The sequence below is a fragment of the Crotalus tigris genome, unplaced genomic scaffold (genome assembly GCF_016545835.1).
Source record: "Crotalus tigris isolate CLP2741 ecotype Arizona unplaced genomic scaffold, ASM1654583v1 scf7180000017568.13789103, whole genome shotgun sequence".
NCBI classification, from domain to species: Eukaryota; Metazoa; Chordata; class Lepidosauria; order Squamata; family Viperidae; genus Crotalus; species Crotalus tigris.
In genome coordinates this window covers 673,704-687,525 of record NW_024096479.1, presented here as the reverse complement: position 1 = coordinate 687,525, position 13,822 = coordinate 673,704, and the positions used below count along the sequence as shown (strand labels likewise).

The following is a 13,822-nucleotide window of genomic DNA, read 5'->3' as shown; positions in this document are numbered from 1 at the left end:
GTGACACTTTAAAGACATTGTTGCTGTAAGATGGCAAACAAAGGGCTTCTATGTGCTCCAAAGCACCTTTTGGATAATCATATTTGAAGCATTTCATGCTGTATCAGAGTGTCTGTCTTCTGACCTTAAAGGCTAAGCAGAACTAGAAATACATACATTCACTTCCACTACCATTCTCTCAATTATAGGTAGCAAGTTTTATAAAAATGAATAAGAATGATAGAGAATATAATCATTAATCTTTCTCTGGTTAAGAAACATGTTGGCCTTTTCTTTACTCATATACTGATATATTCTCCTACAGTGTAGAACAGTGGTTCTCAACCTTTTTAATGCCACGACTCCCCCCCCCCAACTGGTCGTAAGTCAAGGACTACTCAACCGGTCGTAAGTTGAGGACTACTCAACTGGTGCAGCATTGTTTGCAGAATGGGACTTTTGGCGGGCTCGGCAGGGCAGAGACAGCCTGGACAATTCCTATTGGCTTTTGAAAGCCAATAGAATTAGACTCTATTCAAGAGAATCTATTCTATTGGCTTTCAAAAGCCAATAAATAAAAGGGAGTAGCATAGCTAAGGAAAAGGGGGGAAAAATGGCGGACTGCATTGTTTGGCGACCCCCGTGAAATGGTCGTTCGACCCCAAATGGGGTCCCGACCCACAGGTTGAGAACCACTGGTGTAGAATATAAGAAACAAGCCATATTTATTTTTAGGATGTGTCTGCCATGGGCTTTTAGGATTAAGATTAACAATACAGGAAGCACATCTCAGTCCTCAAATACATTAATGTATTTTAGATCAATGTGCAAGGGGCACATACTCTGTTATTTTCTTATTATTCACTCGCTAAAGTCGACTTTATATTTCCAACAGGGAATAGTAAGAATATTGATTTGGATTTTTTTCAGATGAAGCTTGGATTATCCCATAGTACTGGTCAATATCACTTTACTGTCAGTTTCTTCCACTATCATTAATAATGTAAATATTAAGACAAAAGACAATAGGGAATAAGAATACACGGAAGACAGTTTCTCTTCCTATTGCAAACTTGATGTACAGTACTATAGCCTTCATTATCCACAAGCCGATTCCAGCACTTTCATTACATTTCTACCAATAATTAAGTTGGTAGTCCTGTGATGATTCCTTAGTATGCTCTGAAAGGTATGGAGAAAAATGCTGATTTGTAAATTAAAAAGAAAGACACAAACAATGGCCAATGAGAATATGCCTTGAAAATAAGCAGTCAACCTTGTGGTAAAGTACTGCATTTTGGTGTTAACTGAACAAGGCAATTTCTTAGTACAATGCTATAGGGGATTGGGGAAGCAGGAATTTAATTCTTCTGACTATGATTTGAAGGACACCTAACTGGGCATATAGATATTAAGCAATATTATTTGCTTGCTGTTAGATTCTGGTTTATGACTTAATCCTATACTGAAAACCATAGAAAAAATTTAAATTGCTTCTATGTCCTTCTAACAATCTTTCATTGTACAGTAATATTTTTTCTCTTAACAGCTGATATTCAATGTTAGTTAAAAGTGTTTATTTTACTTTTAATAGTTATAACCAGATTTTTTCAACTCAGAACATTGAAGAATCTGACATCTCAATGTAACCTATGAAATAATATCTATTTAGCTAACACCACATAGTATTTGTGTTTGTAGAATGTGTACAGAATGTCTCCTGCAATTTTTGAAAGTTAACTAAAATTGTGCTATTTGTTATTCGAAAGCCATCTGATTAAATACCTTCCTCTAAGCTATTTATCACAAGCAAAATTCTGAGAAGAAACAAAATACTGCAGCCAAAACTAAACTGATGAATCCTTTGCTCAGATCCCAAGAGTTACTTGGTGTGCAGTTAGGCTTGTAGTAATGATTTAACAAACTATGAAAACACAAAGATCCCATTTTATAACATGTCTAAGCATTTATGTCCTAGGGCAACACATAATTTTATCTAATAAAGAATATTCAAAATTAAAGTTTAAAGTTTAAAATACAATTCCAACCCCCACAACTAAAATTTTATACTGGTATGATGAACTCTTCCACGTGTCTGCGAAACAGACTTATTGAAGCCTATATTTAAAGTATTAACTTTACATCACTGTAGCAAAGTATTACAAAATTTTATAAAAAGTATTAGATGAAACCAGGAAGTCTCTGTGCTCTTTTAGATTAAATAAATATGGGATCATTTACATATCAACAGAAAAATAATAGGATTATTTTTTTAGCATCTCAAACTCAACGGACTCCATAAAGATAGCAATAATGCTCTTCCTTAAGTCACAACTGCTGATCCGTACTAACTGTAACTCAGTCTGGGGTAACTCACCAGAAGGTGTTGGATTTATAGGAACTCGTGGTAGAAAGTTCTCTGTGAAGTTGACATTGCACAGGTTGGTACTACAGCAGCAGAAACGGTATGTCCCATTCTGAATCAAGGAAGGAGTGGTTGTTACTATGCATTCTTCAGCATGACACTCTTGGGGGTCTCCTATATGAGTCCAACATCCTAAAACAAATGGCAAATAAAACAGCACATCAGTTTCATTCAGTTCATATTGTGAATCACCTTTTCCAAGGTGAGAGAAAAGGCAGGGTAGATATAGCTGGTATATTCAAGGTAACGCTTCCTACCTTATTCTGCATAAACAACCTTTTTCTATCCAGGAGGAGAAAGAGGACAATATTTCATTGTCCATGTATACTCAAAAGTGCTCCATTCAGAATGCTGAGTGGAGTGCTGCTTCTCTGTTTCATTCTGCAGAGTGGTTTTCTCTCTAGGGTTATTGTTGCCCTTGCTCTCTAAGGAGAACAAGGACCAAACTCATCCAATTTTGTCCTAGAAAGCATCAAGGAACCAGAACTAGATGACACCAAGTAATCAAAAACTTTAAATAAACTGGAGGCTCCCTCAATCCCCAACACCTAACATCAGCAAATATCTTCAGGAGATGGATCTGGTTCAAAGTCCAGTCTCATAGCCTTACAAATTTTAAAAACCTTAAAAAAAGAAGTTTGGACAACTTTTAAAAAAAACAATCACTTTAAAATGACTTTCTCAATTAATGTAATGTGCATTTTAAACTAACAAGCAACCAAACCAAATTAAAACAAACTGAAAAGTAATCTATTGGCACAATCAGATATTTTTTTATTTATTTATCACTTCACAACAGTAAGTTAAATATAAAAGAGCAAGTTATATTGTATGATACATCAGTAAAGTTCCATTTGTGGCCATATTAGCTTGTAATAAATCAGGAATCTTAACTTACTAAACTATAATATGAACAAGGAACATCTATAACATATGTAGGTCCACCCTTTGTACAAGCAGAAACGCTTGTTAGAAAGCACATATTAAAGAACACTGAATTTGGAATTATGATTCTGAATACTGAAATCAACCAGGATTCAAAAACCAATAACAAACTCTACTGATTCTGATATAATCCAAGATCCACACCCCCTGCTTGGAAGATCCACTCTTCATTATATGTGTTAATAAATCAGTTCCTGGACTATGATTATTACAAACTGAACAGTGATTCTTGAAGAAGAGCCAAAACTATGAGCAATGAGGGTCTGACTAAAAATTCTCAAAGGTAGAGTCTAGACCAGACATGTCAAACTTGCGACGTCACATGACATTGTGCAACGTATCAAAACTTTTTTTCCCATTGCCGGCAATGGGGTGGGCACGGTTTCCTTATGACGCGTCCAGCCCACGGGTCAGCAGTTTGACACCCCTGGTGTAGACTATAGCCTTTAATGTAATAATAGATGAGATAAATCATGTACTGTACAATCTATGTACTGTTTAGTTGATATAAATATTGTGTTATTGTTACTTTTATATCTCACCTGGATATAAAATCTTAAGAGTTTGGAAGTGGTCCATCTGTTCAGGAAAAATAATATAAGCAGAGAATATCCCAGGAGGCTAGAGATTATATTTCTGATAAATAGATTTGGGATAAGCTACGTTCAATAGCAGCCATTTCCCATAATATGCTCTAAATTTTCTGAATACCTCCTGTGCCAAAAAGGTTAGTAATCTATGGCAGATCTTCATTAAAAAATATTACATCAAGCCATAGTAAAAAAAAAAAAAACCAGCACCACGATGGTTGAAATTACCTTGTTTCACAAGATGTATTTCTCCTTCTCGGGTTTTTTCCCAGAGACCATAGCAGGTACTTCCTTTCATACATAAAACTGTACCATTCTCTTGAGAAATCTGACTTTCACTAATCCCATGATCATTTTGGTAGGAATCTCTAAATGCACATTTTGTCTCTTCATCCTGGGCAGCTAAAGAAGAAAATTAAAATTATTATTAAGATTATGCCAAGGTTTAAAACTAGACATAGCTGACAAAACAGAAGAACAATTTTGGTACTTCAGAACTCATAAAAGGAAAATAATGGGAATCTGATGAATATCGGTACAATCCATTTGAGGATGTATGAAATAATTTTCCTTGGTAGTTGGGGTGTGTACGTGATTATACTATGTGTAATTCCTTTTTATTTATAAATATTCTATTACTCCCTGAATGGCAATATTTAAAGCATGTTAAATTGTGAATATGATAAAAAAGGATTGAGCTTAATTTCCAGTTTCAAATGAAGTGTTGAATTACCATTTTGGATCACTTCTCAGCTAAGTGATAATCCCTTTAGCTTTTGATTGCTTTACTGAAAAAGTCATAAACAAACAACAACTTCTCTTGTATGAAGTACTTGCCAGTGGCACGGTACATGAACACAGAGGGGGGAGAGGGAGAGAGAGGGGGAATATGGTGATGAAAATAGATAAAATACTATATTAAATTACCCCAAACAAAACAAAACACCCCCTCAAAGATGAAAAATAATCCTACAATGAACTAAAAGTTTAAAATAATGAAATAAAACACCTAAAATCTAATCTCTTTTATTTACTATGAATATAAAATCCACTTAAAATAGACACATAGACAGATGCATAGAAACCAAACTACTAAGATAACAAGACTTTCTTCAATTTTTCCCAAGTCGTGATTCATTTGTTAAACAATAAAGGGAACCTAGACCATACAGCTCCATTTTTAAGTTCTATAATATATCCCCCTGAATTAAAATCTACAATTAGCATTTGGAAGATGTTAAGACAAAATATATACTGTAATTTAGCGTCTTATTGATATGACACATTCTGGAGTAATCCCAGTGTGAAAACAGCAGACAATTTCTTTTTTAAGTTTTATTAGTCAAGCAGTGTTATTGAAGGTTTAGATCAGTTCACTGCCAATTAGAGTACATTTTTAAAGCATCTGAATTACTACAAGAGGAAACTGGATTGCTTAAAATGCAAAGTGGCAGTATATTCAATTAAATCAACTTTTGATTTCACAATCGTCCAGACAAAACAGAGTTGGAACATGATGTATTAACAAAACAATGGTTTTAAAGAATATTAAATTATAAATTTTAAGAATTATGGATGTTATGATATGAGGGATAGAGAGAAGGTAGCAAAAAAAGATTATACTTCAGTGTCAGAAAAGGAGTGCAACCCCAAATTTACAATCCTGGCTCATAAATATATGTTTACTTTGTTTTTTATGACTCTAGTGTACAAGTAGTCCTCTCTTAACAATTGATAGGTTAATGACCATCTGAAGTTGTGGCAGATCCCTCTCCCAAAAATACTTATGACCCACTTCCAAAGTTATAGGTTGCTCACCCTTACGACCAACTGATAGAGAATATTTGTAGCTCAGGGTTGAAATGAGGGGTCCTTGGTGGTCTCTTGAGTTTTGTTATTTTTTTGCAGACATTTCACTATCCAAACTAGATAACATCATCAGTGCTAGTGGGAAGTGATATTTGCTCTCAATTTATATTCTGTCAGTATTAGTGGGAGTGGTCTTAGTGGTTCTTTGGTCGGGCTGTAAACTGTAAACAAGAGCAAACCCCAATCCCCTACTAGCACTGAAAACGTTTGTAAGAAAATAACCAAACTCAGAGAGCATCAAGAACCTCTTGTGATCAACTGCAGGGATGGGACAGAGGGAAAGGCCTGCCAGGGACCCAGTGGGGGAGAGGGAAGCAGGCCCAAGGGTTGTGGGGATTCAAAGAAGATTACTATAGATTACCAGAATAGTTTCATTACAAGGAAAAAAAAGCCTTGAGAAATAAGAGATCAACTGAAAGTTTTAACAATCATTTCTCAAGGCACAATATTTGTCCCGTCTAAGAGAAACTGGTTACCATCTTATTCTAGTAGGGTTTACTAATTCTACACCTTGATAGTAAGTATTGTTTGTGCTTTTAAAGAGCAAAACAAAAACAATACTTCTACTCTGGTAGGTCAATAAACCACAATGTATATTTTCTTTAGATTTTTTTGCATCCCATCTTTATTATTTTTTATAAATAACTCATTACTTATCATACAATTTTCTTAAAACATAGTTTGGATATAAATTGAATAAATTGTCGCAAATTATTCACAACTTTTTTTATAAATGTGGGGAGTGAGTTAAAAGTATTATTTATAAAGTGTTGCATAATTGTTTCATGCCTTTGAAGAGAAAAAAAACCTGTACTGTCTCATGAGCACCATGATATAAATCTCATAGCAATCAATCCAAACTGTGCATGAACACCATACACTGTATTCGCTGCATATACAGGATAGACAATACTATAGGAAAAATTTTCAGACATCTTTGAAGACAAAGGAGCTAACATGTGTTCATCTGATTAACAATTGTAAGTTACATTCTCAGAAACCTGCTTTTTTCCTAGAACACTCAGCTCTCCTGTATTTTCTGGTTCTTGGCAAGAGACAACCAAAAAAACAAAGACAGGATATTTCAATCTCATGTGACAAAGAACTATTTATTTCTTGAACTGAATCATAAATATAACTGATGTGACTCAAAGGAAAAGTTAAGGATTTATACATTCTTGTTAAATGTTTGTGTTTCCTACAAATCCTTATCCCTACAAGTCTTTACTACCTTAAAACTTACAAAATTAAAACCACAATATTGCTATTAAAAATCAGATAAACAATAAAAAATAAAAATAATAAAAAATCAGATCATGATATAGGTTAGATTTTAATTATTATGGAAATACACACACACACACACACACACTCACACACATTTGTTTTCTGAGGTTTTCGCGGGTGTTTGTATGTAGGTCTTTGGTTATTTGGGTTTTCTCCTGCGTAAAATTGGAAGTGTCTTGGAGACGTTTTGACGAAGTCCCATTGTCATCTTCAGGCTGGTGTTTTCAGCTTTGTGCTCCTAGAAGAACGAAGCTGAAAACACCAGCCTGAAGATGATGAATGGGACTTCGTCGAAACGTCACCAAGACACTTCCAATTTTACGCGGGAGAAAACCTGAATAACCAAAGACCTACATACAACACCCGCGAAAACCTCAGAAAACATATATATATATATATATGTGGCTCGGAGGGGATGGTTGGAGGAACTAGAAGGAAGCAGAAAACAGCAACTACTGCCCATGACAGACAGAATCACAAATGGGAAACTAGTGAAACACGCACTAACTGCAAGGAAAGGGGAAACACCCCAGCTAATTTTAGAACTAGCGAGAAAGACACACGTAACAGCACACGTAGAAAGGGTGAGAAACAACTACACCCTAATGCAGGACACACACTTGGATTACAACGCACACAGCTGGGACCTATGACACAATCTAAGAGCCGAGCGCAAATGATTGGAGGCTGCATATAAGCCCTCCCAACAACTGCCGTTTACACCCTGATGATGTCAAGAGCTCTTGACGAAAGCTAGGTTTAGTAAATAAAAGTTTTAACATTTTTAACTTTTGTATAATTTTATTCTCTTGGTGTTCAACTATTTATTGATTTTAATATGAACATACCCGAGTCATATTTTTACTTGCATAGCTGATTTTATATATATATATATATATATATATATATATATATATATATATATATATATACACACACACACACACACATACATACACACACACACACACACATATATACACATATACACACACACACACACACACACACACAGAATGTAAACTGTAATTTGCTATTTAAAAGTCCAATTCACAGTTTCAGAATTTTCAAAGCAGAAAGAACAGAACAAATTTGTAACCTTAATATTGTAATCTTAATGATCTCTTGGAAGTTCTTCCTATAATAGCAATTGGATTTACTTCATCACCGTGTGAAACTTTCTTCTGAGTGTTGGCATCTATAAATAAACCTAATCAAATATTAACTCCTGCACAATTAATTCCTGATCTGTTAAGATAGTCACATTGAGAAAATGTTGACTATGTGAACTGATCCCAGGCTTTCATAATCACTTTGAATTATGCATGAAAGTTTTATAACTTTGGCTTTGTATGTTTCTTCTTTGCATCTTTTCTAAAAACAAGTGACCACATACAAACGATCTGATATAGTACTTGGGCAAATACTGGTCAATCTTTAGCAAATCCAACAATTCTGCTTATTCTACTGGCATACTGAAGCTGAAGGAATTTTGTTTTACATTTTGCATGGTTTTCATGAAGTCATACAAGCAAATATTATCTTTTTTATCAGTCATTTAGGTTATATTCAGTATGTTTTCCTTAAATAGCAATGTTTTAGCATCCTCTTTTTTTCCCTGTAGCCCCCACATCTGTTTTCAAATCTGAAACTTTCATCGAGCTTCTACCTAATACTTAGCAGAGCTGGAAAAACAGGGATCCTCTGGCAAATCTACTTTGTCAGTGGATGGACATCAGTCTTTCTTGCAATTAAAATATATGAAAAGAGCGGTGTGTTACTAAAACTTATTTTACTAAAAAATAGAGGTTCTCTCAGCTTCATGCTTTTCTGATATATACAATCTTTATACACTTTTTCTAGTGGATCAAGCCTTGAACCATTAAAACTGGGTAGAGACTTATTAGATTCTTATTAGAGCCAAAATAGCACCACCCTTATTTCCTGACTCTTAAAAAGAATGCTTTTGTTAGTGCAATCTAAAATAACTTATTCTTGATTTGTGCTCAACTTCTTATTTAGGACAATGTCTTTCCTGACCTCTTATTACTTTTTAGATATAATAGAATTAGAATTACAAACCAAATATGACTTAAAATATCACTGACTTTCTTTACAGTCTCCATCCTCAAATAAAATCAAACTAAAATCATTACTATCTTCAAATCAGAATTTTATATCATGATATACACCTACTTGTAATCCTGAGCAATACTGTAAGATAGAATCTTGTCAAACAACATGGTTAACAGCTGGCATTTCATTTTTCTATCTTAACAATATTTTTATCAAAGAAGCAAAGTATATCAGTTGCATACCTATCATTTATAAAGTTGATCTTTGTCCCACTTTTTTTGAGAAAGAAACATTGTTTAAATTACTTTGATATCTATTTCTTTTTCTTGCTCTAATATGTGTTCAGATAGAGAAGCTGAAGTGAGACCAAGCTTTATTATTTTATTACTGTATTTCCCTGAAAGTAAGACCTATTCTGAAAATAAGCCCTAGCTTGATTTGGGGGCTAATATAAGCACTACCCCCCAAAATAAGCCCTAGTTTGGGGGTGAGTCACACACTTAAAAATCAAGCTAGGGTGGAGGTAGGGGTGTGGATCTGCCCCACATGCCCACATCTACTTACCTTACAGACAGGCCTCTCTTCGCCAGCCCACTTCTTCTGCAGTGTCTTATGCAGCCAGGCCTGTATTTCGCAGTCACAGGCCTTTCTGGAAGGCCTATGCAGCCAAGAACAGAGCTATGGATTCAATCCATAGCTTGGCTCGGCAAGTCCTCTGCAGCCGAGGACTGAGCTATGGATAAAATCCAGAGGCCTTCTGCAGAGGCCTTCTGGAAAGGCAAAATGCAGTCCGGAATGCAGCTGCAGAATGAAGCTGCTCCTTCGGCCACAGAAGAAATGGACCAGCTGGATGGGGCTGTCAGTGCTGGAGGTAAGACATCCCCCGAAAATAAGAACTAATGCCTCTTTTGGAGGCAAAAAAAAACAAAAACACCATTCTTATTTTCAGGGAAACACAGGTATGATTGCTACTTCAAGATAGACACCATATCTCTGGTCCACAGGATCAAAATCAGCTCAGAAATTCAACTACACATAAAAGAATGAGAGGTGCCTAGTAGAACATTTTTCTGCTTTGCACTTCCAAATAAAAAAGCCATCATAGCATTTAAGAAACTTTTGAGTAAACTGTCATAAGATATATGAAATAAATTTCAAGTTTGATAAAGCTACCTCACCTCTAAGGACTCTGTTTTAACATGATCAATTTGCACAACTCAGTAATTTGGCTATAAATAAACTGAAAATATATATTTTTCCTCCAATAAATAGCAGTCCCTCAGGAGCTTGACATATGTCCTATCTAATGCTTAAGACATCAAGTTATATAGACATTATATAACTAAAATACTGCAATGTTTTGCTTTCTTTTCTTCATAAAAAACAAAATAAGCAAAGAAATCCAATCATCTGCATTTAATAGGCTAATATTCTTATCAATAATTGGAATCATCACCAAAATACTGCTCTTAGTTTAGTTTAGTTTATTGAAATAGTGCCATTAATATTTGTAGCCTTATGGAAAACTAGATGTTATAGAGTTCCATTTTTAAGTCCTGTTGGTATTGAGAAACAAAAAGCAATCTAACTGTATAACTGACAGTATGTATCCTGATAGATGTTACTGAATGACAATCAAATGCACTAGTATTCAATGCACTAGTAAAAATTAATCCAATTCTTCTTAAGTTCAGGCATGTAAGTAACATATATAAAAATATTAATCATATATGCACAAATTTACACATAAGTGAAATAGTTTAGCTTCAAAGAATTAGACGTTTAGAACAAAAATGGCCAATTATTTTCTATGTGTAGTATACATCAATGAACATTTAAAATTATATATATTAATATATAGATAGTCCTCAACTTACAACAGTTCATTTAGTGACCGTCTGAAGATAATAGCGCTGAAAAAAGTAACTTATGACCATTTTTCACACTTATGACTACTGCAGCATCTCCACGGTAGTGTGATCAAAATTCAGATGCTTGGCAACTGAATCGTATTTACCGTATGATGTTGCAGTGTCCCGGGGTCATGTCATCATCTTTTGCACCCTTTGTGAAAAGCACTTGTTGCACTTGTTAAATTGGTAACATATTCACAATCAGCTTACAAGCACCCTATGATCATATGATTGCCATATGCAATCTTCTCTGCTTGACTCTTTAAAAAGTTTCTGCCACAGAGCTGAAATTCCTTCCTGAAAGGCAGCTGTTTCTGCTCTGTGTGGAACTGAAATTCCCCTCTCCCCCACAGGCAGCCCTTCAAAAGTGAAAGGGCTGCCTGCCAGAGGGTGGGCAACTTCTCCGTCAGGCTGCAGAAATGGAGGTCAGATCCTGAGGATCCCAGCTCTGTACCTGCGGGCCCCCTTTTCGCCCATGAAGTGCTGAATTCAGCAGGCAGCTCTTTTGCTCCCTCGGCCTGGGTGCCAGGATTGCGGTTGTTAAGTTAAGGAGTCACGTTAGCCTCTCAGTTAACAAGAAGTTTGCTCAATGACTGAGATTCTGACTCCAACTATGGCTATAAATTGAAACTACCTATACAAGCAGAGATAGGATCTGTTTACTAAATGAATTCACCCACTAAGTTTCAATCTGCATGATAATTTCTGATCCACTCTTATCAGAATATAAAAAATAATCCTTTTAAACAAGAACTGTTCAATCTAAATAATGGATATGTATTTTTAAGTATAATCATATATAGCCACACAGTTAAATATAATGTACCACACCATAGATTGAATAATGCTGCTTATTAGTTTTTTGTAAACATTATTTAAATTCTAAATTCTATTCTCTTTAAATAAAAGTCTGATTCAATGTGTTAGCAACCTACTGTTTCCGAGACATGTTAGACTGTAGAACGTGAGCCACAAAGTAGCTGCATAACATTTATCAGAACTGGAGACACTAAATGTTTTATCTTTCACCTAGAATGAAGTTCATGGACTTTTCTAGATTATCTGAGCTTCCACTTTCCTGAGCTGCTCACAGCAAACAATCTGTCAGTGGGCAAAGTTGTTGCCTCTCAGACCTTAACTATTTGCAAAGCATAAAATGAACTTTTAAAAATTGTCAGTTCAGAATCCAAAAATTGTAATTTATTCATTTAATGAGAACAAGTAAGATTCCTAGACTTTTCTAGACATTCTATTCAGGTAGCTTGCACAGCTCTAATTAATCCTCTAAATACCATATCAAAACATTAACTCTGAAACATTTATATTATTGACAGGTCACTGTTTGCAAAGTCAGCAGCAATTATTGAAAACTTTTGGAAAATACAAACCTCCCCACTTCAATTTTGCTGTAAGTTATGAATGCCTTTCAGGTAGTCCTTGTGTAGTGAGTGTATCATTTAGCAACCATCTGCAGTCATGATAGTGATGACAAAGTAACTTTGGGACCAGTCCTCCCATTTACAACCTTTGCAGATCTTCAAAGCAAAGGTAAGTACAGATAGGATCATAGGCACAGTTGAAGTTTCACCTAGCGATCAGTTTGCTTAACAACCAAGTTGCCAGTCCCATATGTGGTTGCTAAACAAAGCTTACCTGTGTGGATGCTGCCCCTAGAGCTGAATCTTTATGTCAATAAATAGTCACTAGGTCATTTTGATTCAGGAAAACACTTTTGTCTACCATTTCCTTACCAGCATCAGAGCAGGACATTATTTCAATAAACCAGTATTAAATCCAGCAGATCTTCTCAATAAAAAAAATAACTCCGCAGTTTCTAAGCACAAAAGCAAGGATAATATATATAACTATTCTCAAATTTGGATACTGAAGATTTTGTGTTTTTAAGTTTGTACTGTGTTTTCAAAATTCTACTCTTCTACTCTGCCTTCCTCCAAGTTCGGCTCCAAGTTCAGAAGCAGGGACAGAATACAGCTCATTCATGATATACTTTCAATATGTTAAAAGCAGGTATGTTTTATCTATCTTCTGTCCCTACAGGAACAATTTTACAACATGTATACAACAGTATTCATCTCTGAGGCTCCATTCAATTTTAAATTGATAGATTAATGGAAGGATCACCTGGAAAACATAATATTCAGATCATCTCATATTATTGCCCAATTAGGTTGATTTTTCAATCCCTTTCTCAGGGTTACTTTAAGACAGTGGTTCTCAACCTTTTTAATGCCGCGACCCCCAACCGGTCGTAAGTCGAGGACTACTGAACCGGTCTTAAGTCGAGGTCTACTCAACTGGTGCAGCACCGTTTGCAGAATGGGACTTTTGGCGGGCTCAGTAGGGCAGAGACAGCCTGGACAATTCCTACTGGCTTTTGAAAGCCAATAGAATTAGACTCTATTCAAGAGAGTCTATTCTATTGGCTTTCAAAAGCCAATAGAATAAAAGGGAGTAGCACAGCCAAGGAAAAGGGGAAAAAAATGGCGGACTGCATTGTTTGGCGACCCCCATGAAATGGTCATTCAACCCCAAATGGGGTCCCGACCCACAGGTTGAGAACCACTGCTTTAAGACAAAACAAAAAAATATATGCTTCCTTATATAGTATATCAGCTATGTTTAGACTCTAAACTTTAGAGTAACCTCAGCAGCATAATCAATTGTAGGAATCATACTGTTTTTTTTCCTAGCCACAAGGTTGTAGACTGAAAACCGTA

General features: G+C 35.4%; 1 protein-coding gene across 1 annotated transcript in view; it reads right to left on the bottom strand.

The window, feature by feature from the left end:
- Positions 1-13,822, bottom strand: part of BMPR2 (bone morphogenetic protein receptor type 2) — a 74,341-nt gene that overhangs the window by 40,088 nt on the left and 20,431 nt on the right. The window contains exons 2-3 of the mRNA XM_039354643.1: positions 4,168-4,341; positions 2,357-2,536 (exon numbers count right to left, since the gene is read on the bottom strand). Coding sequence (XP_039210577.1) covers positions 2,357-2,536; positions 4,168-4,341 — 354 coding nt within the window. The remainder of the gene's footprint in view (positions 1-2,356; positions 2,537-4,167; positions 4,342-13,822) is intronic.